Source organism: Cyrtonyx montezumae, unplaced genomic scaffold (genome assembly GCF_038088225.1).
Source record: "Cyrtonyx montezumae isolate F1298 unplaced genomic scaffold, pur_monq_1.0 scaffold_3, whole genome shotgun sequence".
In the NCBI taxonomy this organism is placed as follows: Eukaryota; Metazoa; Chordata; class Aves; order Galliformes; family Odontophoridae; genus Cyrtonyx; species Cyrtonyx montezumae.
In genome coordinates, this window is record NW_027072034.1 from 148,444,991 (window position 1) to 148,472,310 (window position 27,320).

The 27,320-nt window shown below is 38.7% G+C and overlaps 1 protein-coding gene across 4 annotated transcripts in view; it reads right to left on the bottom strand.

Moving 5' to 3' along the window:
- The window catches only part of KMT2E (lysine methyltransferase 2E (inactive)), a 61,606-nt gene that overhangs the window by 22,145 nt on the left and 12,141 nt on the right, over positions 1 to 27,320 (bottom strand). For all 4 annotated transcript variants that reach the window (XM_065743623.1, XM_065743622.1, XM_065743619.1 and 1 more), the window contains 8 exons: positions 19,481 to 19,665; positions 13,226 to 13,337; positions 12,464 to 12,693; positions 10,729 to 10,809; positions 9,722 to 9,780; positions 5,640 to 5,812; positions 2,565 to 2,603; positions 648 to 860 (listed from right to left, as the gene is read on the bottom strand). In XM_065743623.1, the coding sequence (XP_065599695.1) occupies positions 648 to 860; positions 2,565 to 2,603; positions 5,640 to 5,812; positions 9,722 to 9,780; positions 10,729 to 10,809; positions 12,464 to 12,693; positions 13,226 to 13,337; positions 19,481 to 19,551 (978 nt within the window). In that variant the 5' untranslated portion in view covers positions 19,552 to 19,665. The remainder of the gene's footprint in view (positions 1 to 647; positions 861 to 2,564; positions 2,604 to 5,639; positions 5,813 to 9,721; positions 9,781 to 10,728; positions 10,810 to 12,463; positions 12,694 to 13,225; positions 13,338 to 19,480; positions 19,666 to 27,320) is intronic.

Sequence of the window (27,320 nt, forward strand, 5' to 3'; positions counted from 1 at the left end):
AACTACTCCTTGAGATTTCTGCTACAAAATGCTAAGGTCTATAATACAGCCCTGATTTTAAGCTGGTTAAGTAACTGATGTCAAGGACAGAACAAAAAGACAATGCACAATTTCTTCATAACCTAGAAATTACATGATTACGAGACTCAAACACCAGTTGTGATACCAACTGATTGCCAGAAACACCTTTCATGAATGACAGTTATATTCTAATCTGAATACCTAGAATCCAGAACTGACTTACCACATCTTATGAAAAACACATACTGTTAACATGCTGATGAACATACAGAGAAAAATGCAACTTTGACATTTATTCCTACTCTAACATTACCTGATAGTCTTCAGACATCAGACAAGCAGGAGCAGAGTTTACTGTGTTACACTCTCCATAAAAAAGGTATTTTAAAGAACAATTCAGGCTTACTAGAGCACCTTGACTTATGAAAATTGATATGCAAGTATAAACGTAATTAGGAGTGGTACAGGATGTACTAATATCTATTGGAAACTAAGAAAAAGCTGGTGCAACTGATGCTTAGGACTGCTGAGACAAAAAAAACCCCTGCATTTGTTTTCATTTAAGTGGCTAACTTACAGCACAAAACAGAGAGCAAGCAACAACAAAACACAGCACAGCTCCTCACCTCTACTGGAGGTTTGAAAATCAGATTGCTGGTGCTGACTTCTTTCTTGTCATTTCCATTGCCTAATCTCAGAGCTATTTTTTGTGCCTCCCTCTGAACACCTTCACTGTACTGGTTATTATTTGCTTCTTCATAACGATCCATCCATGCTTTGATTTTAGTTTCCCATCCAAAGTTTGAACTGTCAGTAGGATCAATCTCTGGAGCTGAGCCCTGTAAGTTAAGTAAGCAATCACTTATTACAAGGTAAGAAAAAAAAAATTTCTTTGTTAGACATGTTCCTACTATTAAGCAGTAAGCTCAACAAAATAAGTCTACAACATGCTACAAAACAAAGGGTAAAGGTATGCCATTGATTTAAATTTATTTATATACAGCCTTGCTCAGTCATTGTTGTACCTACGAAAATTGAGTCCTGTTGTAACTGCATTTCATACACACTTTCCCCTTTGCTATACCAAGGGGAAGTACAGTTTGTAGGAAGCCCAGTTTGAAGTTCTGAATTACTTAAAAGCATTTCACTGCATTCAACACGATTAAATTTGTCCTTTCACAAACTGCATCATTTCATAAATATTGCCCAACTCCAGAAATACATTTTAAATAGGGATTCTAGTTTTTAGTGGGATGAGGATGGAGACTTAAACTCCCTCAACCTGTGCTGCAACATGAATGCAGGAACTGAGGTCAAATCTCTCTCTCTCTACTCAGTTTCTATGAACATATGCAAACACAGAACTCCAGCTTCTGTTCCGTTATACACAAATCCAAAATCCCCCTTTCAGCTTCCAAGGTAACGCCACATTTTTCTGCTTTGCACTTAGCTGAACTTCACAAAACCTACCACTAATACATTAAGGTGAAAAGGCTGTACACTAGTGTCAGAAGCTTAGCACCAATCATTTTTCTCCCCTTGCCTCTTCCTCACTAAACATTTTTTTGCCCTGCAGCACTCTGGGTCCTTTCACTTTTAAAGAAAGTACCATTGTACCTCCAGACCTCACAAACAGCAGCCAGGCTGCAGCCAACCAGTGCTCCTTACGGACAGCAGCAGCCAACGCTCCCTTTTCTATCCACCTGAGCAGAGACACTATTAAACATTAATAAAACAGAAAGTAGTTCAGCAGTTTAATTTACCTGTTACTGATTATATTTATTTTGTTCATTGAAGGAACCATACATATAAAACAGCATAAAAAAAGGTGATGCAAGAAAACCATGAAAAAAACAAAAGCAACAGAACTATACAAACACCACATTCAAAAACAAACAAAAAAAAACAGACTTTGTCCTCTGATTTCCTGATTTTTGTCTTGATATTTGCAAGTCACAGTCATATCTCTGAAACCTAAGTTGTGTCCTACTTAAAGGTATTTATCTCATAGATGAATAAATAGAGGAAAATACCTAGTTTTCACACTATGCATACTTTTCTCCCACAAAAACTAAGAATGCTGTAACATTTAAATCTTAGAAAGCAGAGAGCCCAAACACCATCCCTTAAACTACACCAGCACTTGCAAGTAGCATCCCACCAGATGGATACACCTACGTATGACAGAGCAGAACCACTAACCTGGCTCTTGGAGTTGGAGCTACTAGCTTCAGATGAGATATACACTAACTTTATTCCCTTGCACATAACATAGATGTGCCCTAACTACTTCGGTGACTCTTGAGAACCAAGTATTCTCAGGAAAAAAAAAATTACACTACTTTGCTTAGCTCTGCAGAAGAAAAAGACAAGCTTTTCATATCTCAGTTTAAAATTACCACGATAATCATATAGTAACTTCATTACTTACAGTAGTTTAGTACTTAGTACTATAAACCATCAAGAGCACATCTGCAGCTATGCATTAATTAACATACAATTAAGGTTTGAAACAAAACAAAACAATTACTAAATCACATTACCTTCACTCTTGAAGATTTTCTGGATCCTTCTCGAAATGCCTGAAAAAAGGATATACATTTATTTTCTCATGTGGCAATACACACTCTCTTAAGGAATTCAAAACCAATTAACTAATTAACTCCCTTACAGTACAGACTATTCTCAATAAAACATGCAAGAAAACAGACAAGTTACAACTAAATTTCAGGAAGGCAGCAGCTTGTCTCCAATAAAACATAATAAAAACCAAAATCAGCATTTCAAACTAAAAGTGCATCAGATTTTAGTTCCAGCAGGACATGCACATACTCTGCCTGCTTCCTATATTACAGCATAACTTCCTAGAATTTCTCAATGCAACTAAGAGCAGCTCTAGAATTACTTATTGAACAGCTCCACACTCAGCGGGAAAGCATGTAAGTAGTCCAAATCCTTCACTGCACAAGTAGTGGAAAGAGGGGAGGGGGAAGCAGCTGTCAGAGATAAGCTATAAAACTAGTTTTCCTTCTAAAATCTAATTTCATTCTTTAAATCATCTCATATTATGTTGGGAGATAAAAACAGAATAATATACTACAGTAAGTCTATGTTCAGAACCTTTCACTCAAAAGGAAACACGTACTTAAGATTTCCAAAAGGATACTAGTAACTATTTTTCACTTCTAAAGGAAAGAATTCTCATCCAAGCCAGTGAAATTTCACTGCAGAAAGCAACTCATTACATTAGTAAATTTCACGTTCATAAGTTCATAAGTTCATAAGGTTGGAAAGGACCTATAAGATCATCTAGTCCAACCATCCTCCTATCACTATCTCTACCCAACTACTAAATTAAATCCTTTAGCACCTCATCTAAACGCTTCTTGAACAGCGCTAGGGACGGTGCCTCAACCACCTCTCTAGGCAGGCCATTCCAGTGCCTGACCACTCTTTCAGAGAAAAAATGTTTCCTCAAATCTAATCCAAATCTTCCCTGGCACAACTTGTGGCCATTCCCTCTCGTCCTGTCATTATTTATCAGGGAGAAGAGGCCCACCCCCTCCTCACCACAACCCCCCTTCAGGAAGTGGTAGAGTGCAATAAGGTCTCCTCTGAGCCTCCTCTTCTCCAGACTAAACAATCCCAGCTCCCTCAGCCGCTCCTCATAAGACCTGTGCTCCAGACCCCTCACCAGTTTTGTTGCCCTTCTCTGAACACGCTCCAGGGCCTCAATGTCCTTCTTGTAGTGAGGGGCCCAAAACTGAACACAGTACTCGAGGTGCGGTCATACCAGAGCTGAGTACAGGGGAATGATCACCTCCCTGCTCCTGCTGGCTACACTATTTCTAATACAGGCCAGGATGCTGTTGGCCTTCTTGGCCACCTGGGCACACTGACGGCTCATGTTGAGCCGAGCATCAACCAACACCCCCAGGTCCTTTTCCTCTCTACATTCTTCAAGCCATTCTGCCCCAAGCCTATAGCATTGCATGGGGTTATTGTGGCCAAAGTGCAGGACCCGGCACTTGGTCTTATTGAACCTCATCCCATTGAGCTCAGCCCAGCTGTTCAGCCTATCCAGATCCCTCTGAAGGGCCTCCCTACCCTCAGGCAGTTTGACACATCCTCCCAACTTGGTGTCATCTGCAAACTTACTGAGGGTACACTCAATTCCCTCGTCTAGGTCATCAATAAAGATATTAAACAAGATGGGCCCCAAAACTGACCCTTGGGGGACACCACTCGTAACAGGACGCCAGCTGGACTTAACTCCATTAATCACTACCCTCTGGGCACGGCCCTCCAGCCAGTTCTCCACCCAGAGAAGAGTGAACCTGTCCACACCACGGGCTGCCAGTTTCCTTAGGAGAATACTGTGGGAGACCGTGTCAAAGGCCTTGCTGAAGTCCAGGTAGACTACATCAACAGCCTTTCCCTCATCTACCTGTCTGGTCACCCAGTCATAGAAGGAGATGAGGTTGGACAAGCACGACCTGCCCCTGGTGAACCCGTGCTGGCTGGGTCTGATCCCTTTATTGCCATGCACGTGTCGTGTGATTTCCCTCAAGGTCATCTGTTCCATAACTTTCCCTGGTACCGAGGTCAGGCTGACAGGCCTGTAGTTCCCCGGGTCTTCCTTACGGCCTTTCTTGTAGATGGGAGTCACATCGGCAAGCCTCCAATCTTGTGGGACCTCTCCAGATAACCAGGAATGCTGATAGATGGCAGAAAGTGGCTCGGCAATCACCTCTGCCAGCTCCCTCAGCACCCTTGGGTGGATCCCATCTGGCCCCATGGACTTGTGGCAGTTCAGATGGAGGAGAAGATCTCTGACCGTCTCTGCTTGGATCACAGGGGGTGCATTATGCACCCCGTCCCGGACTTCCAGATCAGGGCAAGTACCGTGTGGACAACTGTTCTGTCTATTAAAGACAGATGTGAAGAAGGCATTGAGAACCTCAGCCTTTTCCTTATCATCTGTGGTTATATTGCCTGCCTTGTTGAGTAAAGGAGGGAAATTTTCCTTAGTTTTTCTCCTGCTGTTAATATATTTGTAAAAGGGTTTCCTGTTCTCCTTTACAGTACTTTCTTCCCTCACATAAAGAATATGTTGTTCACATCTCAACAGTATTCTCTCGAGACACTGTTTACCAAATTATTTCAGATAACTCTGGCAGCAGATTCCCACACAATCTGAACCTGAATTTTGACAACAAGTCACATCAGCACATCAGGCAGAAAACATTTCTAAACTTAAACCACCACAACTGAAGGTTTTAGACACAGAAACCTTCTTTGGTTACCTGAAGTTGGCTCTGCCCCACCTCTAGCTATATTAAGTGTTGCAGCAAAATGCAATTCCTCCTTACAAATTCTCTCTCAATTCTAAAATTCAGCTGTTACAGCTAGTACATCTTACTTTGAATCCATGGGCGGGGGGGGGAACAAACAGGGAACACTAAATCATGTACTGAAACAGAGTATTAAACTTCAATGTAAACCCACGTAGAAAAATATTATTAGTAACAACGGCCTGAATTTTGAAATCAGTGTCTCTTGGTAAGAGATGTCACGCATCTGTAATAGTTACAAAAACAGAAATTACATTCACTTACTTTTTTACATTTTGCTATGTTCTGCTCTTTCTCCCCACTTTTTTTCCTCTTCTTATCGTTGACCTTTGTAACTCTTGGAGAAGCTATTGTAAATGTAGTTGGTGTGTGTTGAAAAGCAGTATACAGTTCCACAGGAACTTCATCACCACTCTCTGTTGCGCTGGTATCCCCATCTTTAAAACAAAGAACACTTTGTAAGCGATCAAAAGGAACATTAACTAGTTACTCCTCCTCTACACCTTCTTTTAAAAGCAAAAACCGTGTACCAACAAATACTTCAACTTCATATGCAAAATTTACCAACAGCAGTAACAGCATGAAAATGAATAACCCATGAGACATAGGTAATCAGCAGGTGCTTGCCATGCCAGATAAGAAAAAAATACCACACTGATTCAATTTTTTAAATGGAATTATTTTATGGTATTTCATTTTAAGCAATATTAGTATTGAATAAAAGAAAAAAAAAGGAAAAAAAATTATTTATTAACTCATTCATCTATATATACCTGGCCTGTACTTGTAATATGGCTTCAAGATTCTCTTGGATTATGGTATTCTAAAAGGGATGAAAATGTTTAACTGCCCAGCATTTCCTTCAAAATCCTATTAATCACTCATATGCAAGCTGTAATCAATTACTCCAGACAAAATTTTTACTGTTAATTGCCTTTCTCAGGGCAAGTATGTCAATGTGGTTGAAAGCTTTTTCTCTAAAAAAAATCCCCTAACAATACCACTTTGCTACTCCCCACAAGGAGAAAAGGTTATGTCCATTTTTCTTGTTAAAACTAGACTGTAGACAAACTGATGAAATTTTTCATCACATTAGAAGACCTAAAAGCCAAAGTATGAAATTTAGCATACATCATCATTTGTGTCAGGCAAACACATTTCCTGACTTTTAACAGGATTACCCTAGATCTGTCAAGATGAAAAGCTATCAAGTGTGGAGAGGATTCTAAGAGAGATGGCACAAACAGACAGGAGACTACATGTGCTTAGAACAGACTTCTCACGTTCTAGCAGCTTTTCAAATATTCAGCCTTCATTAAATACATTTCACCCTAAGCAAAGCTTTTTGAAACTGCATGCAAGGCTTAACAAATACTTAATATAAGAGCAGAGGAAAGAGTCCTTCTGAGATTAAAGGGATGTTGCCTTATCCAGTACATTCGACAGTGCTGTGAAGAGATCCAGCTACGCAAGATTTTTCTTAATCACAACATTCCTTAAAGAGGATTACTCTCTGCATGATAGTAAACAATCCAGTTTTACTACCTTGGTTCTTCTTTTAAAGTCTGTTAGGCAAATAATTATACGTTACCTATAGTAAGACGACATGGGAATACTGATGTTTTAGAAGGTGATGACGTTTTCTTAACTTGTTTGCGTCTCTACTGGGACTATTTTATGAACTAACATTAAAAAAAATGCAGAAGTCTAACTAAATAATAATTTTAATGTATAGTAATTATACAACAGTTAATAAATGAAAACTCAAGGAAACTTTGAAATCGCCAACATCATATTCCATACATGAATGCCCACAGCTAAGGCAAATAAATAAGCAAATTCCTCTAAAAACACCATCTTCCCCAGAGAAGCAGAATACTAATATTGTTGTCTATCTAAACCGTGCTCCAGCCATCTGTAAAGAATAATTACCTAAAGTGAACATATAATTACACAGTTGTTTCAACACGCTCCTTCCTAACCTGCTTTCACTTTGTAGAGCCTCAGCAGAGTGTACTAAGGGAAGATTCTGTAGCTTAGAAGACATGATACAAACTCAGAAAATTATGAGCCCAGTCTCTTCTCCCCCTAAGCAGCAAGTGGTATTATCAACACCACTTTAACAACCAGGGGGCTTGAAAGCAACATCCCTGAACAAGTAACAGATCTAAATACTGTATCTTTAAAAACTATAAATAAAATAATCCTTGACACAAATGACTAGACAGTTAATAGATGTGCTCCCCTAATCCACAGGAAGCAATCAAATCCACAGTAAGCAACCCTATACGTTTATACCAGAACAAACCAAACACGACCACAAACAACTGCAACCACCAGAACTACAGTCCAGAAATGCTGCAAGAAAGGTGAGCATACAAGAAGCACCCACTTGGTATCACACACAAATGATACCCCTAAAAACTCTTTTCCTGAGGTAAAACAACTGATTTATTTCATATCCCCACTCTAGCTCTGGATGGATCAGAGCGAAGCTCAGTAACATTTCAGTAACCATTAACATAAAAACCATTACTCTGTAAAGTATTCTCACATTTAAATGAAAAGTATTATACATAAACCTCAAAAACACTGTAACCATACTTACTCAAAGAACACAGAAGTGGTGGAATCTTGACTTTCATCAAACACCTGTAACTTATCACCAAGTCACAAGTAACATCCTGCTGCTTTCAGATACTTTTTATTAATAGAGCCATTTGAATCAATGCTTTTTTGCTCTTCCTACTTGGTATCATCCATTGAAACTGGCCATTTCCACTGGTCTCTCTATGGTAAACTGTTCATACACAGAATTACTTTAAGCCTGACTGAACCACAGGATATCAATGAAGACAAGAAGTACATTTAGCCAAGCTAAACAAAAATTAGCCAGAAATTAATGTATGCTTGCCCTCTGATTAGGTACTGTAAATTACATTAATAGCACAAACTAAGTCACACCCTCAGCAGTATGAGAAACATAGGGTTTACTCTGTTTTGATACTTAAGATTCAGCACATACTTTTTTTTCCCTATTATCTGCTCAGAACAGATTTAAGACTGATTAGCACTAAGGATTAAGTCAAACACTAACTTCAACTCCTACATGAGATTTTGACTACCTCTATTCCTGAGAACAATCACAGTGCGACTACAAGTCCTAAGAAAATATTTAAATAGCACAGACCATCAACTTCTACTGTACTGTACATAAACTCATAGTCAACCTCACAATGTCATCATACCACTTAACATACAACAAATGTACTTGTTTTATTACTAAAATCAGCAAAAACACATTTTAAAATTCTAAGAAAAGAACTGTAATATGTAGCATTTTGGCCAAACTCTTCATAAAAAGTAAGTTTTGTTTTGTAAAAATGGAAGCAGGAAAAACCAAAAATAATATAATTATTGGTGCTCTAAATAAGTTGTTAATGAGTCTAACTGCCAAAAGTAGATTGTACATACCCTCATACTTCAGAGACAACATTTGGAAGTAAAACATATTAAGGTACAGAACAGAGAATCTCCTCCCATGTGAGGGCTTTTCTAAACAGCTTCAAAGTAATCAACTGACAACCAAAAGTATGCCATGTTTTGTCAATAGCTGGGCAGAGCTCCTGACAGGTTACATCAGTTGAGCTTTTAAGTTCTTTAAATGTGGAGCAAATTTCATAAAGAGATGGAAAAGGTTTGGGTAACTAGACGAGGCTGAGTACAACAATAAACAACTGTATTAATTTCTGTAGTTGAAAAAGCACAAATACACAAAGCAAACAAATGAGAATTAGGATTCCATCACAATTATGCTACATTGTTTTAAAGCTTGTTATTTAATTCTTTATCAGAGTCAGGAACATTAGCAGCAGCACAACAGTTTTAAGATGTATTAGGATACAAGTTTTCTACACTGTTAAGGAAGAAATGATAGAGCTATGAAGTCATTTCCCCTCAGATAAAGTGAACCTAATAACCCCTTCCTTATCCCAGAAGAAGAAACCTCAAACTTTCCCATTTATTTTTAGTAACTTACTCAAAGTATCATTATAAAAGTTATATTCAGTTTTATGAACTCTTAACGTTCAGACTGAATTTCTCCACAGCAGTAAGGAAAACAACCAACAAATCAACAAGGATGACTTCTTTTAACGGAACACTTGGAACTTCAACTATTCTGATGTTCTTATAAACAATAATATAAAAATCCATAATCTGTAAGAAATAGTTTTACTGAACCCTACACACTGAATGCAATCAAAAAAGCAGGAAACAGTGTAAACACTCTCATGCACATGCAGTTGATACAGCCTTCAGTGAAGAAAAAATCAAGTTTTACCCACCTGACATATTTTCCCTTTTCCTGCGCTGCAATAGCACTGCCCTTTCCTTATCCAAGTTCCTGAAAATAAAGAAATAACTTTCACTCCATGCTTTACATTTATGTATCCATATATCCAGGAGTTAAAACAGTACTTCTTTATTTATTATCAAGTGACCATTACAGAATAAACAGTACACTAACTGAATGTTTAAACACTTACAAAAACATCAATATTGCACTCCTCCATTCCACTGCAATACAGAGCAAACAATGGTATTCACATCACTTGAAGAACATACTGAAAACATAGGTAGCTCAGAAGGAAGACTGACACTTGGCCCATGAATTATAAAAAAGAGGCGTTAAAACATTCTCTTGCCAATCAAAATTATCATTATCATATGAGATCCTAAGAACACAGGGTTCAAACATTTTGTCAGGAGAAAAAAATAATCATTTCTTTGTAATTAAATGTGTTCTGAACATGTCTTGCATTCAACTGACAACCTGCAATGCATCTAACAGGAAGCATTTTATGCTGTACGTCACAGGATAACTATCACTGGTCAGGTATCATCTACCTACCACACAGAACAAAATGCCTTCCTAGACCTGTCAAGGGACTTCAAGTCTGAGGAGGTTAAAATGTATCTATTCCCGAGCAAAAAATCTCTGAAGCAAGGACTGCAGCATTTTGGAAGAATGCTCAGAAATGTACTCAAAACTGACAGATCCATAGAACAACCTGAAAGATCTGCTGTAAAGAATTCTCCGCATTTGACAGCAACGAAACAAAAGATGGAATGAGTTTTCTCAGGCTGGCCAATATATCAGATCCAGGAGACACTGCTATGGCAAGAGATGTTTCAAGCGTTTACCAGCTACTGAGGTACAACAATGATCAGTGAGAACAAGGAAACATATCAGTTTGACCAGCTGCATCAGAAACATAGCTCCATCTATTTATTTTTAAATATTCTCAACTCCTTCTAGCTATCTGGAATTCAAAACCACTGAACTACTCACCTTGGTTGACAACGTTCACACAGATATATGTCAGGAATATGCTGTCTGTCAATTCCCATGCAGTCAATGTGCTGCCAGACGCTAAAAAACAAAAACCCCAATGTCTGGTTACTTTAAGAAAAATGTTAGAAACTCTGTGTGCACATGTATCTTTTTCTTTTTACCATGATCTTGACTCAGATTTAATACTGACTCCAACTACTACAATTGCTGTCTTCAACATCACTCTGCTGTATCACTGATTTTCAATTCTGTTGATCACTCTGCAATTCCAACCTTGGAGCTGCCTCCAACATCTCTATTTCCTTAGCCTCATTTTTCATGCTGAAAGCTTGCCTCTAACACTGGAAATAAAGACTGTAAAGCACTGCAACTGGGAGCAACATAAACATGAATACCTTCAGATAACTAATGCACACTGCATCAACACTTATGCTTTACTTAGGATCAGAGCTTTTGTTGTGTATTAAAAGATCAGAACACAAAGGGATTCCATTTTCCATCCATGTGAGTATACATATGCCACACACTGCCACACTGGCTTAATGTGCACACATGTGCATACCTACATTAAGTGTTTCTGTACCTTAAGCCGAAGTCATGTGGCAAAGCATGTGACACCCATGCCACATAGTCCTTTGCTTCACTGCTAGGTAGATGCAGACATGAACTGATTGGTAGCACAGCTGCAGGGCACAGGAAGATCTTTAGTAGTTTTCCACCACCAAACAAGAGCAGCTGCTTACTAGACTGAAGGCTAACCTAGGGCAGTAGTTCACACTCATCCCCACATTGTTAGAAGAAACCTGTGAATTTCTCACAGCTTTAACCAACTCCTCACAGCTAATCTCTTCAAAGCAGGGGATTCTACCCAATCAGTGACTACTTACAGCTCCACCATTGAAGGAAAATACACGATTTAAAATAAAGTGAATAAGAGCCATTGAAAATGAACAAGCATGTTACATGTGCAGACAGATGAATGATGCCTAAATTAATGTTTTAATTAGCTGTAGCAATTATTTCTGAGATATGCAATGACTTCATAAATTAAGTAACATCAGTTTGTTCATTGGGAGTCTCGAAGCTCAATTTTCCAAAGTCCAGAAATGCATTAGCACCCACTCACATCAGTATGCTCAAGCAGGTACTTAAACATGGACACAGAAGTTTTAACGTTTAACTTGAGCTTCCCAAATAAGAAACCATTAGTTTTAAGAATTTCAGTAACTATGGAAAAAGTCAACTCATGTGAAGATTAAGAGAAAGATGGAACATTATCAGAAAGTTGATACACACAGAAACTGATATTTGAGAGGTTTATGTCCAAACACCATATTTTCTTCAAGTTATTAAGTTTACACGTACCTGATTTACCAAGATGTTTTATTATTACTTGGTACATGTAGATTTTTTTTTTTTTTTACTTTGCCATAAAAATGAATAACTTGGAGAAAATACCGGACAGATACAATTCTTACTGGAGTAGCAATACACAAGGCATGAAGAAACAGACATTAATAGCTAAAACAGACTGGAATAAGGTGTGATAAACTCACTGGCCTTCAACTACTTTGCCTAACAGAAAACCAAACAATTTTCAAACAATGTTCTGGTGAAGGAAATTTCTTCTATTTTATTAATCAAGATAGTTAAAATCACTACTTAATTGCACTTAATATTATAATGCAGTTTAAAGTCATTTTCACCTTCTTAATGTATTTATATTCATTACCTGCATTTGTCGCAACAGATCATATATCCATCATCATGTGTAAAGCCACAAATGCATCTGGTAATATCAGTTCCATAGCTTCCATCCTCTGATGTACTGATGGTAGTAGCACTGGAGGTCTCATCAAAGTTGGGAGTGGTAAATATGCCTACTTCATTCTTGCTTATAACTACTGATGGAGGAGGAGAAGCTGGAGGCGTTGGAGGAGGCCGAGCACCATAGTTATGGTCCTAGATTGGTTTTAAAAGGTAAGTTGTAAGTGTTCATATGCTCTGATGGTTATTTAAGCCAAAAAAGAAGAATTAACTACATAAAAGGTCTCCAAAGCTTGGTGCATATGTAAGTAACACTTCTGTTTTTGTCACTGTCCATTCTCGATTATTTACCTTTTCAGCTGTAAGGGTGGTGAGACACTGCAACAGGTTGCCCAGTGAGGCAGTGAATGCTCCCTCCCTGGAAGGGCTCAAGACCAGGCTGGATGGGGCTACAAGCAACCTGGTGTAGAGGGAGGTGTCCCTGCCTACAGCAGGGGGTTGGAACTAGATGATCTTAAAAGTCCCTTCCAACCCAAACCACTCTATGATTCTACGTTTATATAAAGTTAACTATGTTCTGTACTGAGCTTCCAATTAACCATTTTTAGTCAATTTACCCACACCTCAATACAACGTAAAACTGTAAGCAGGAATCAGCATTTTTCTGTTTAAGAACAACAGACTTTCCATTATCAATTTTCCATACAATATCTAGTGCAAAACTTACTGCATAGGGCAAACCAATGTAGCTGTGTGAATGTGAGCTGCTGGTATACAACTGGTGCGGATAACTGTTCGATTTTTCAACTACCACAGGGCTAGCTTCTACAGATTCTGGTCTGCAAAATCAAATCACAAGAAGAATAAATACAGTTATAATAATAAATATAAACATTATAGCATGTAAATTGACATAACATTAATAAACTGCATGCAGTTGTTTCACAGCTGCTAAGTAAGAATTTGCTCTTCCTGTTAAAAAGGAGCATTCAAGTAGGTTGAGGGTAAAGTTGGGAAAAAGAAAGGAAAAACTATTCAACCCTATATCTACCAAATAAAGAGAAAACAAACTTTCTCTAAAACAAAGGAAAAAAAGTCCATGTTAAATCACTTCATACAACCTACAAATCTGGCTTGTGGAACAGAAAAGCATGTTATGCACTTTGTCAAGGACTCATCAGTTGGTATGCCTGGATCCATTAAGCTGTAATAAAAGCCAAATAAAGGAGTTCAGTTTAATGACAAAAGGAGGAAGCAGCAGTACACGCAGAATTGCAAACTTATTGATACAGCTCCAGCGCCAGCTGCAATGCTACTGAATTCTGCAATGACACCTAGTGGGAACACCAGGGCATGACTCAACATTTTTATGAACATGCACCAACACAGCGGAGTACTCTTTCTACAAACAGAAATCTTAAGTAGGGCAAATCTATCTATTAAAAACAAAACAAAAAGCAGTCACTGGTTTATATTTAACTGGAAAGAAAAAACTGAAAGATTTGATAGATAATGCCTTGCAGTAAAAGCTGTAATACTCAACCTACTGCTTATATATACTAAACCTAACACATAAGATGAGAAAGGTAAAGGAACTAAAACAGAAAGACCTCTGAGTCCAAAAAACTGCACCTTATCTCAGCAATTCATTTATGTCAGCAACCTGAAGCTTTTCTTTTTAAAAAACATACAACCCAAATATACTAGTACAAACTTAAATGAATGCAGTTACCTAGCTGCACTAAGAATTTATTTTTCATACCAAGAGATGTAACAAGGTATCTGTATCTAATAAACTGAAATGGCTTTTGACTCACAAAAGAAACTGAGCCTAATTCGCTCTTCTAAATTCAGCTTTCCTGTGCATCAAATATATTTCCCATCACAGATAGTAATTCCTTGAATTGATGTTTAAAATAAAGATGATGATTCTGAACACTGGTAACACAAAAATCTGTGGGTTTTTCTTCAGATTATAAAACATTAAAGTCCGTCTTTTTTTGGTTGTTGTTATGCCATGAGGTGATACTAAGCTGATGCAGGAGAACATCAGCAACTACCACTTGTTGCTAGCACTTCATGTAATAATATAATTCTTTCTGGAAACAATGTACAGCATTTTCCTATACACCTGCAAATGTCCTACTGATGTCTTTAGCAGCCTGCTTCATATTAACTTTTCCCTATGTGATGTTACTACACAATTAAACAGTGTAAAAAGAAACACCTGTTAAAATTACCCTTGGGGTGAGAATGTTAGTTAATGAATTCCACAGGGAAAAAAAAAAATCATGAGGAAAACACTAATGTTCATTACAATCACCATGAAGGGTGATCAGAACCCAGAGGAGGTTCAGGTTGGATACTGGGAAAAATTTCTTCACCGCTCAGAAAGAGTGGTGAGATATTGGAACAGACTGCCCAGGGAGGTGTGGAGTCACCATCCCTGGAGATGCTCAAGAGACGCTTAGGTGACGTACTAAGTGTCGTGGCTTAGTGAGAAATACTGCTGATAGGTGGATGGTTGTTGGACTGGATGATCTTGTACGTCTTTTTCAACCTTGGTGATTCTGTGATTCTAAGTGTGGGGGAAAGAGGAGGAGAAGGTTCATCAGGACCATCAACATGATTAAGAAAAAACACCAGTTGGAAAGACAAAATGTTTCCAACTGGTTTGCCTTTATATTATGACTGTCCACATACTGATACGCAATGCACCTATGCAGTAATGATACACTATTAATGTTATCTAGTTAATCCTTCTGAAGATCTTTCTAATCTAAATGCCAGAGAATAAGAAGTCAATCATTCATCCATGATGTCTAGGACAGAAATCACCTTTTCTCCTCTCCAATTAAAGAGGGTCTTGATCACTGCATTGCTTCTTTACCACTTTACTTTTATTCTTTACCACTCACTGAATTGGAAAAGCAAAACCATGGTTCCATGCTCACCCACTATGGGTTCCACGTTCAACCTAGATGGTTTTCTTGAGTATATGGAAAATAAAAGCCTCAGTTCTCAGAACAGGAAAGTTTACTGAAACAGGTTAGGTAGGAATTTATCTACAGTTCATCTTTAAGCAGTACCATGCTGTATTTAGTACAATTTAGGAGATTTTCCTTAACTGAAAATAAATAAATTCATCTTACAATGACCTAAATACCAGCTACTTCAACAAGGGAGCACTCAATGAAAATACCAGAATGGAAGTGTATGTCCTAAAAACGGAGGTCGTACATATTTCATTAACTGACTACAAAATTAAAAAGGTACTCTTGCAAAATATCCAGCAAGACAGCACACTCTATCCTTAAATCTATTTCTACTTAAAAGAGGAATTTATAAACCAATTAAGAGTAGAGTCTTTAAAATTTAGATGAAAACAGCTGAGGAAGGCAGAAGCATTAACCTTCTAAAAGGGAAATGCAGAAGACAAATAAATGCAATCAATTTTATGCAACTATTTCAACACCTGTATAACACATTTAGATTGCAGAGTGAAAACCAATAAAAGCACAACTTAAAAATAAATAAATAAATAAATAAGCCACCACAAAAGGACTGGGAGAAAATTAGGTAAAAAGCAAATGCAATAAAACCTTTGTATTAGACAAGGTTTAACAAATACAGTGTTGAAGCAGTCTCAGCTTTCAGTAAGGCTTTTTCCCCCCCCAAATACTCTGCAGTGTGGGCAGAGGTGTAATCACAGACACACTTCTATCAGTTATAAGGGGACGCTCATCAGAGCTCTGAATATAACAGTAACCATCAATATTTATCCACTCAAATGTTACACTGGGGTGCAAACCGGTGTGAGGAAGCTTGAGAAATATGAAAGGGAGAAGGGAAGAAGAGGGCAGAAGCATTCAATATAGCTAGAAAAGTTGATTTGATCAATAAAAAAGTAATATTTGTAATAATAATATATCTGATAGCACTGGAAAGTTTTGTGAAGCCATACCTCTTGGTAAAATACTTAACTGTACAGTCAATTAAAGCATTCAATGCCACTTTAAAACACAAAACAAGAAACTCAAGTAGCAGGGCACCACATAACACACCATGTTCCTTATCCCCAAAAGCTACTCTTCAGGACTCAATCTTTCAATCATTTTAATGGCTTGTCAATTTGTAATACCCTCAACAGAGCATGCAGATGAAATCTAAGTATTTGATTTAAAAGACTAGAACCACGAATGGTTGCAGACATCCCTGTTACATACAAGGGCTTATAAAAATAAAAAATGAAGAGATGTCGACAAAGGAATGCAGATGAAGAAAAATGCACGCTAATATACAAAGATAAATTTTGCCAGAACATCTTACACTTGTTATAAGTACTGATTATCAATTCAAAACCACTCTAAATATTCAGAATTTAAAAAAAAACAAGCCAACAAACAACAGCAAGGACTATTTTAAAACAGCCGATTCTCCTGGGTTCCAATTATTTAACAATATTCTTATAACTTGCAAAAAAGAGCTAAAGAAGGTAAAGATGTCTCTCAAACAACTTTTAACACTGCAGATGAAGACTCTCACGTTCACATCATTACCTAGTGTCCTTATTTATTAAAAGTACAATGCAAATTGCAAATATATTCTGCACTTTGCCAGCAGATGGCATTAGTCAAAAACTGAATAATTACCACATGAAACCACAGTCAAAAATAAAATCAATCCCTACATTCACCTATATTAAGGGCATCAATTATAAGCCATTCTGAGCAATAGCAAATTCTTAAGAGTCCCCCCTCATTGCTTTCAAACACTGCTTCATTTCTGACTGAGCAGGAATTACGAAAGAAGGGAGGTTGGATTTTGACCAACACTCAAAATACAATCAGTCCTTAGAATCTGGGGCCATCAACCACCTTCATAGAATTCCAGGTACTTAAACAGAAAAGAATCTCAGTAAAATTGCAGTTTTCACATCCTAAAGCTAAGTTACCCGACAACCTCTGAAAATTTAGCTAATAGCACTTCCTGCATTTGTCAAAACTCCAAGTGAAATCTCTCACTTCCAAGTATGCCCCAGTACCAACTTGCCATACATGAGTTTAACTGGTCTCATTTTTGTAGTGTTTGGGTTTGTCTTCCCTTTCCACCAGCACACTTGAGCTACGTCTGATTGAAGGTCAGCTAAGACAAAGGAGTGCAATGTATTTTGTATGATGAGCAGCTAACATTTTCTGCTTCATGACACTTCATTTAGCCAAGCTCATCTGACAGTCTTAGCTACCTAGGGAACAAAACACTCAGCACTTCTTGTTTAAAACAGCCTTCCCACTTGGGAAAACCCCACAACTCACTATGACCACTATAAGTACAATCTATGTTCAACATATCCCTTGAAGAAAACACAAGTATATTTAAAGCAGATAGATGGCAACAGAAAAGGGTAACAACTATGAAAGTAGTTAGGGTAGGGACACAGTTTTGTGTTACATTTCTTTAGGCAATGACGTGGCTTTCAGATCAAGATAAGATAATTGTGCAACTACACATTTCAGCCCATGCCAGAGATCACATTAATGAATCTAACTGCTGACAGTCAACATCTGAAGAACAGCAGTACCTGACCAGGCCTTCGTATCACAGCATCAGGCAAATAACACAGTGAACTATCGTGTTTATACTGACAATTATATTTATTTACTCTAATTTCAGCACAGCTTGATGCATCTGCAACAAATGTCAGTAACCTCAGGAACAGAGACCTCTTTTCTAAACATAAAAGAAATCCACAGAAACAAAATAACTGAAAGAGCTATGAACAATGCAGTGAATTACTTAACAAAGACTTAAAGAGTTTTCTGCACCAAGGAAATTAGTGTTCATGATATGAAATAGACATTAACAAAACAATTTTAAAAACTTGAATGTGCCATTAAGTTTCGAAGTAAGAATTCTTGGGTTTTCTCCAGATAAATGGCTCCAATTGCCTAGGTTAATGGAGTAAGCTCATATAACTGGAAACACAGAAAAGAAACAGGCATTTAAAAAGCTGTTTGAGGGCTCTTTAGTTTAACCATCTAACACATTTTCTTTGAAGTTTGGAAGAAAAGACATTTTCTTCTTAAATGGAGTACAATTACTAGGACAGCACACACTCCAAAGCAAAGACTGTGTGTATGCTGCTTACATCAATTCTGGCTACTCACTGTGTCCCTCCATGGGATGAGTTACCTATATAACATAGCAAAAACTGTTATACCACCATGGTCTTTTACCTCTCCCATGGTTCAAAACATTTATTTCTAATAACATTCAAGAACCAGGTGGACACTACACATGCAATGATGCCTATCTGCCTAGACAAATCTCCACTCAGAGATGACTCATACCTAAGCTCCAGCCTATTTGTTAGGCACTAGCTGTAAGAAAATAACAGAAATTCACTATATTTATTTCTTGTGAAACTTTCAGAATTCTGGATTTTTTGTAACCCCTTATACATTGCTATCCACTTTTATGCCAACTCAAATAATAATTCCAATAGAAATTTACAGGAATTTCTCAACATAAAAAAACACCTCTGTGAAGACAAGCTATGCCTTTAAAAAACAAAGGCATCCTTGTTTTATTACTGCTGCTTTCCTGAAATAAGTAAATTTTCACCAAAATGGAGAATGAATCAATCAGCCTATCTATCTACCTATTTAAATACACAGGTTAAGGAAACTATAATTGTTAAATACTTTGTGTGAAAAGCAAACCAGGTAGTAACTGTGTTTCTCAGTTTGCTAAGCAATAAAAAACTTAACACTGCAGAACAGTTCACTTTCTCTTCTTCACTCTCCTCAAGAAGGAAAAATTGACTTAAGAATAAACTATTGCTTTAAGTTACTAAAAATCCAGTATAACCACAAGAGACTCTCAAGTCTTCTCCAACTAAATGTATTAAAAGAAATCCTCAGTAGGAAAAAAAATAAGCAACAGAAATCAGAAAACTTAATTAGTAAATTAACATACTTACTCTGAGCCTGCAGCCATTTCCAAATAAGAAGTATCTGCTGTGTCAACCCCCAGTGGGATCACTATGCTCATGACGTTCGTTTCTGATAAATTCGATTACTACAGAGTCCTATGCATTGGTATCCAAAACACTGGGGCATGCCAGCCACAGTGCTCATTGCAAACATCTAAGTGCATCCACAAACCCTGTGAAAAAAAACACAACAGGAAACAGAAGATTGAGTCAGATCATCTTAAAACAAGTGGTTCTATATCATGTGTATATACATTTCACAGTAATTTAGTGTTATTTTATGTAAGCAAAAAGATTACATACAGAGAATTCAGTTTTTTACACTATAAGTGCAATGATCTTAAGACTCAAAAATACTACAAACTAACAAAAATACTATAATTTAAACTGATGATCACAAAAATTCATTCATCGTACTCCAAGACACAACGAAGACTCACTTCAGACTGAACATCAGGTATGCTTCCTTACTGGTCCATTTTGCCAGAGCTCAGTTGCTTTATCTTTCAGTAGTAATCTTGTTAACAAAATTTTTTGATGCACTTCTCAGAAAGCACTCCTGACTTTTGTTAGGGTGTTTAAAAAAACCCCAAACTTTCAATGCTTACAACACAAACTAAATGACATGAAAGAAAGCCAGAACTTCCATCCCGTATCTTTTTAAACCAAACTAATCATGATGATTAACAAATAATTACATGAAATGACATTTTCAGTCTCATTTTTACAGATTGTTGAAAGACTTACACATCATTGGGGCTTTTTTCAGAATTGATTTTCTTAAGTAGCAAACTTAAAAATAAAAATCTGTAGTAGTTTTTAGTTTTAAAGCGATGATACAATTTACGATTCATGCAAGTAAACAAAACCAATCCCTCTTGTTATGGCAGTTATTACTTGTCACCCACTCCTCTTACCAAGGGCAGAAGCCCAGACTGAGCACAGAAGAACTGTGAATTAGCACCTCTATTCAGAGGTTGGTAAATTAACGTGATTTCACACCCTAATGTAGACACATGACCAGGTAACTGAAGCAAAATGTGTGCATCCTCACTATCTGCTTAACATAGAATTGTGGAGCCCTTCCCACGGCTGAACTGTGGGAATCTAGACCACTCAGCAATGAAGCATATACCGTAAGTAACTTAATATATACAATTCATCCATATGAAATAGACTTCAGCTAAGATGTAACACTATAAAAGCCCAACAACATCAAGATCCAACATATTTTAACACGCTACTCCTTGCAAACACACTGCATTGCTAAGAAGAAACTGACCAGCCTTAAGTGGAAAACGGTGTTATTGTTAAAAAGCCTTTTCAGAAATTCACCACAGACGAACTTGAATGTGCTTCCTTTGTTGATCAAGTCAGCACCTCCAGGATGACGAAGCAGCATCTAAAATGGTGAACATCTCTAAGGGACAACTTAATATCAAATCTTCATCTAATTCATTAGATCTCACTACTGAAGTGTGACATCTCAACGTGTTTTTTAGTCTCTAAACCTCAGGTTCACTGCTCCTCAGAAAAGCAGCAGTTACATCTCGGTCCCACTAAATGAGTCACCAAGTGCAACAGAGTAGAAAAGATTCAGGCCGAGCTGTTGCTTGAGCAAAGCCTCTTGCTTTCTCATAGTAAACACTACCCATTTTCTAACCAAGTATCAAAAATGTCACACTGCATCACTAGCTAAGCATAAAACTCAGGACTGAAGCAGACTACTTTCAAGAATAACCAGCAAGAAAAAAAACGGCAAACCAAAAGCAGGTACAGAGAAGTAGCAGGCATAAAAGAAACCCCAAATCCCTCTCACTATTTCAGTGAGCGTTCATAGTGTTGCCCCAGTTTACTCATCGGGCAGAAACCCTGCCCTACAGAAACCTCATTTACAATTTATACAGAACTTCAGTTTCCATTTAGCCTCCTTTTTAGGAAGAAAAAAACAAGTCGGAATTAATTACTCTCTAAAAGGAAATTATCAACTCATTTAATCCAGGTAAATCAGCTACCGCATGTTAAGACATGCTGATCCACTGTTATCTTCAATTGCACCTACACTAACAAATCATTAGCATAATAGGAATTTTTACATTATGCCTGCAATTAGAACACTCCAAAAAACAACTTCAGTATGCTATGAAGTACATGCATTTTATAAGGGCGTGTAGCAACAGGAAAAGGGGCTTTAAACGGGAAGAGGGCAGATTCTGACTAGATATCAGGAAGAAATTCTTTCTTGTGAGGGTGGTGAGACACTGGAAGAGGTTGTCCAGAGAAGCTGTGAACGCCCCTTCCCTGGAGGTGTTCAAGGCCAGGCTGGATGGGGCTGTGGGCAACCTGGTCTAGAGGGAAGCATCGCTGCCTACAGCAGTGGGTTGGAGAGCCAGATGATCATGAAGGCCTCTTCCAACCTAAACCATTCTCTGATGCATTCTATGTCTAAAAGACACACAGGGCACCACAGTCGGGGATCAAGATCTCAGCTACTGTGAGGTTTCTCAAACTCAAAATAGCTTTTGGTAACTGTGATCATTTTTTTGTTTAACTGAATTTTCTTAAAACCAAACCAACTACAACTTAACTAACAGAGATACAATCATATAAACTATCCAACAATAACACTGATGTCAGATTTCAGATGAAGGGAAATTATTTCCTGTCATGCCACAATGAGAAGTATTGTCATAACACTAAAATACTCCCAGTATTTTTCATCAATTATATCTGGACTACAACATTTGGACAGTTCAGAACAGATAATAATGGAATCGTTGGGGATCATTCTTCCATATCCATCCTAGAAGGGATTATTTATTCTGTTGAAATAATTCATGAAATACTACCTGGTATCATAACACAGCACTTTTCAATGTCAGCATTTACTCCAAGTCCACACTCCTCCAGAATTCAGGAAATCGGGTGTCTATGGCTATCTAAAAAAATTTTCATAGGTGCTTTTTATTGAAGCTATTGGCAGGGAGGAGTGGAAAGAAGGGCGCTAGAGAAAAATTCTTGCAGTCAAAACAGATTATACACAACTTACTGCTGAAAAAGAAAGTCTTTCTGCAAGCTGCATGTTAATTTGGAAGTCAGACTAAGGTGGTTTGTTCAGTGGACTGCAGCATCACAGAGTTTAAAAGGCACTACACAAAAGCTGCTGGTTCAAAGTTCATTTATTAACTCTTCCTAGAGTAGAGTAGTTCATCTGTTTATTAAACTTGATAGCAGAAGACTTCCAATGTTGTCAGGGGTTCACTTTGCTCTTCTTGTGGTATTACTCCCCAGTCACAGAAAGAATTCTGGTGATTTCTCCAAGTTGCTATTTTCTTCAATAATACCATCTCAGCACAACTTCATTGCATGAAAAAATCGAAATGAGAAAACTGCATTTAACTGTGGTTAGTAAGTTTGTCTTACCCTAGCAATATAACATAAAAAAAAAGAATGTTTTTGTTTAATCCCCGTTAAAACATCTAACTTGTGCATGGTCAATCTCTTGCAAAAAAAAAAAAAAAAAAGAAAACTTAAAATGGAAATGAAGAAGTGTGTTTTATCACAGTGGTTTACAACTTCTATGGCAATGCTCTCAAGAGAGCACATGTGACTTTGCTGACTTAACTGCCCTATCGGATAAAAGATACTCGAAACTTCACCACTACTTCTCAAGATTTATTTTGCTGACAATCCCAGAACCAGAATTTTTAAATGAATGGTGCTCTAACAGTGGAAGCGTAAGAACACAATACATTCCAGCTTATTTCATCTGTGTGGCTTTGTACAAAGAACATCATTTATGCATTAGACAACAGAAAATAAGTTACACATTATCCCTGAGGTATTGCACTCACACAATATTCTGTGGTTTAATGAAGACCACATGTTTCCTTTCTGCTTTGTCCTTCTAAGTTCAATTATGTGACAGGAGATGAGAGATGAAAAAACATTTTCACTGGTACATGGAAGAGGAGAGAAAAACAACAACCACAAGTACAGAGGGTCTAACTGTTCAATCACAACTTAAATGGTCATCTTCTGAAGCAACACCAGTATTTCTGGACCTAATTCTACGAGATCCATATATACAGAACAAAGTGCAGTTCTGGTAAGGGTGCTGGCTGAAGGGAACTATAGGCCTATTCTATCAGCACATTTTTTTCCACCTTCCCCTTTCATTTATTTCTTGTGGAACCACCAAAAGCTACACTGAATAGTTTTGGGAAACAAGCAGACGACAGATCACCTTGACAAAGTGCACTTGAAATCCAGACAAACTGTCCCAGTGACATTAACAAGGTTTCATAATCTGCTACCAACCCAATATCAATCATTCTTTAAATGTGAAGAGTCCACACAATCAACTTCTTCCATGGTATTTTCTATGCAGGCTTTGTGTAGATATTTTAGGTGGTCGTCTTTTGCTTTTTGTTAATATATAAAAATATCTGAATATATGAAGGTATGTAACCTCTTTCTTTCAACACCATACGTTTTTCAAGTCAGTGGAAAAGTAAAATTAATAGCGGTATCAGCTACACGAGCAGCAGTGTGCTCTCATATTCCAAAGGCCAATGGTATCCTGGGCTTCATCAGAAGAGCGGTGGCCAGCAGGAAATGGGAGGTGACTGTCCCTCATTACTCTGCCCTTGTAAGGCCCCATCATCTGCAGTACTGCATCCAGGACTTGGGCCCCCAGAACAGGAAAGATGTGGAGCTGTTGGAGAAGGTCCAGAGGAAGGCCACAAACATGATCAGAGGGCTGTGCACCTCCCCTATGAAAACAGTCTCAGGGAGCTAGGCTTGTTCAGCCTGGAGAAGAAAAGGCTGCAAAAAGAAAACACTGCAGCCTTCAAGTACTTAAAAGGAGAGTATAAAAAGGAGGAATATCAACTTTTTACTCAGGCAGACAGTGACAGGACAAAGAGGAATGGTTTTAAGCTCAAGGAGGGAAGGTTTAGATTGGACATCAGGGTGAAGTTCTTCACAGAGAGTGGTGAGGTGCTAGAACAGGCTGCCCAGAGAGGGTGCAGATGCTCTGTCCCTGAAGGTGTTCAAGCCCAGGTTGGACAGGGCCCTGGGCAGCCTGGCCTAGTACCAGATCTGGAGGTTCATGGCCCTACCTGTGGCAGGGGGACTGGAACTTGATCCTCGGGGTCCCCTCCAAACACAAGCCATTCTATGATTCATTCTATGACACTCAATAGCCCACCTCTGCATGACATTTTACTTTACTTGAGAAGGGAAATGTAACTAAGAAACCTGATAGAACCTACACTGAATGGACAAGCACACTAAAGCTCTCGTTCAGGTGCAGAGATGTACAACTTTCATGAGACGTTACAGGTTAGAAGGGATGGTAACTCCAAGCATATCAAGCCAACCTCACATCCTTACCACAAATTGGTAACTACAGTAATCAAAGGGGGGAGGGAGGGACAGGGAAGAAACACACTTTTAACATTCCATTTGTTATATCAAAGTTTGGTTTGGTTTTTAGTTGTTTTTGTTTGTTTTAAACACAAAAGTCATTGTTGCCTGTGTTTTGTTGTCCATAAATAAATTTCTCCATCCTATCACAGCATGATAGATACCAAGAAAAAACACTTTTAATTTAGGAAAAATTATAAACTTTTCTAATAGAATAGAAAGGAAGTTGCAATACATTTATTTTTGAATTAATAAACAGACATTGGTGAAATTATAAATTAAAGATATAATTACATTATTTTTTATAGTATAAGATCAGAGAATTTTCCACATAAAGACTGCACTAATTTTAGTTAAGTTGAATGCTACATCAATTCACATTTCCTACATCAGTCAGCATTACATGAATACGTGGACTCCATTGGACTGCTTGTACGACTTCAATGGATGCATGAAGAACTACATTCTTCTACCAACTGCCCCTACGAGACAACCTCTCTTATGAGGAAAGGTTGAGAGATCTGGGTCTGTTCAGCCTTGAAAAAAAGATGACTCAGAGAGGATCTGATCCACGTCTATAAATACCTAAGGAGCAGGAGGCAAAGGGACGAGGCTGGACTCTTCCTGCAGTGTGGGGTGATAGGATGAGGGGAAACGGCCACAAAAGGAAGCACAGGAAGTTCCACACAAATGTGTGGGAACTCCTTCCCAGTGCAGTGACGGAGCACTGGCACAGCTGCACAGAGAGGTGGTGGAGTCTCCTTCTCTGGAGACATTCCAGACCCTGACACAGCTGGTGCAAGAGCCTACCAGGGGAGATGACTTGCTAGACCTACTCTTCACTAACAGGGAAGGACTAGTAGGAGATGTGAAGGTTGGAGATTGTCTTGACCAGAGTGACCATGAAATGGTGGAGTTTGCTACTCTTGGTGACGTCAAGAGGGTGACTAGCAAAACTGCTACCTTGGACTTCCGGAGGGCAGACTTTGACCTGTTCAGGATGCTTGTTGCAAGGGTCCCTTGGGACTCGCTCCTGAGGGTAAAGGGGTCCAGGAAGCCTGGATGCTCCTCAAGATGGAAATCTTAAAGGCACAGGAGCAGGCTGTCCTGGAGTCCCGTTAAGTCGAGCCGGAGGAGAAAAAGACCAGTGTGGATCAACCAGAAACTTTTGTTGAGACTCCAAGAGAAAAAGAGAGTCTATGTCCTCTGGAAGATGGGTCAGGCTACTTGGGGTGACTACAGAGAACTGGCCAAGATTTGCAGGCAGAAAGTTAGAAATGCTAAAGCCCAGCTTGAACTTAGACCGGCTACTGCTGTAAAGAACAGGAAACCCTTTTACAAATATATTAACAGCAAGAGAAAAACTAAGGAAAATTTCTCTCCTTTACTCGACGAGGCAGGGAATGTAACCTCAGATGATAAGGAAAAGGCTGAGGTTCTCAATGCCTTCTTCACATCTGTCTTTAACAGACAGAGCAGTTGTCCACATGGTACTTGCCCTGACCTGGAAGTCTGGGACGGGGTGCATAATGCACCCCCTGTGATCCAAGCAGAGACGGTCAGAGATCTACTCCTCCATCTGAACCGCCACAAGTCCATGGGGCCAGATGGGATCCACCCAAGGGTGCTGAGGGAGCTGGCAGAGGTGATTGCCGAGCCACTTTCTGCCATCTATCAGCATTCCTGGTTATCTGGAGAGGTCCCACAAGATTGGAGGCTTGCCGATGTGACTCCCATCTACAAGAAAGGCCGTAAGGAAGACCCGGGGAACTACAGGCCTGTCAGCCTGACCTCGGTACCAGGGAAAGTTATGGAACAGATGATCTTGAGGGAAATCACACGACACGTGCATGGCAATAAAGGGATCAGACCCAGCCAACACGGGTTCACCAAGTGCAGGTCGTGCTTGTCCAACCTCATCTCCTTCTATGACTGGGTGACCAGACAGGTAGATGAGGGAAAGGCTGTTGATGTAGTCTACCTGGACTTCAGCAAGGCCTTTGACACGGTCTCCCACAGTATTCTCCTGAGGAAACTGGCAGCCCGTGGTGTGGACAGATTCACTCGTTGGGTGAAGAACTGGCTGGAGGGCTGTGCCCAGGGGGTAGTGGTTAATGGAGTTAAGTCCAGCTGGCGTCCTGTTACAAGTGGTGTCCCCCAAGGGTCAGTATTGGGGCCCATCTTGTTTAATATCTTTATTGATGACCTAGACGAGGGAATTGAGTGTACCCTCAGTAAGTTTGCAGATGACACCAAGTTGGGAGGATGTGTCAAACTGCCTGAGGGTAGGGAGGCCCTTCAGAGGGATTTAGATAAGCTGAACAGCTGGGCTGAGCTCAATAGGATGAGGTTCAATAAGACCAAGTGCCGGGTCTGCACTTTGGCCACAATAACCCCA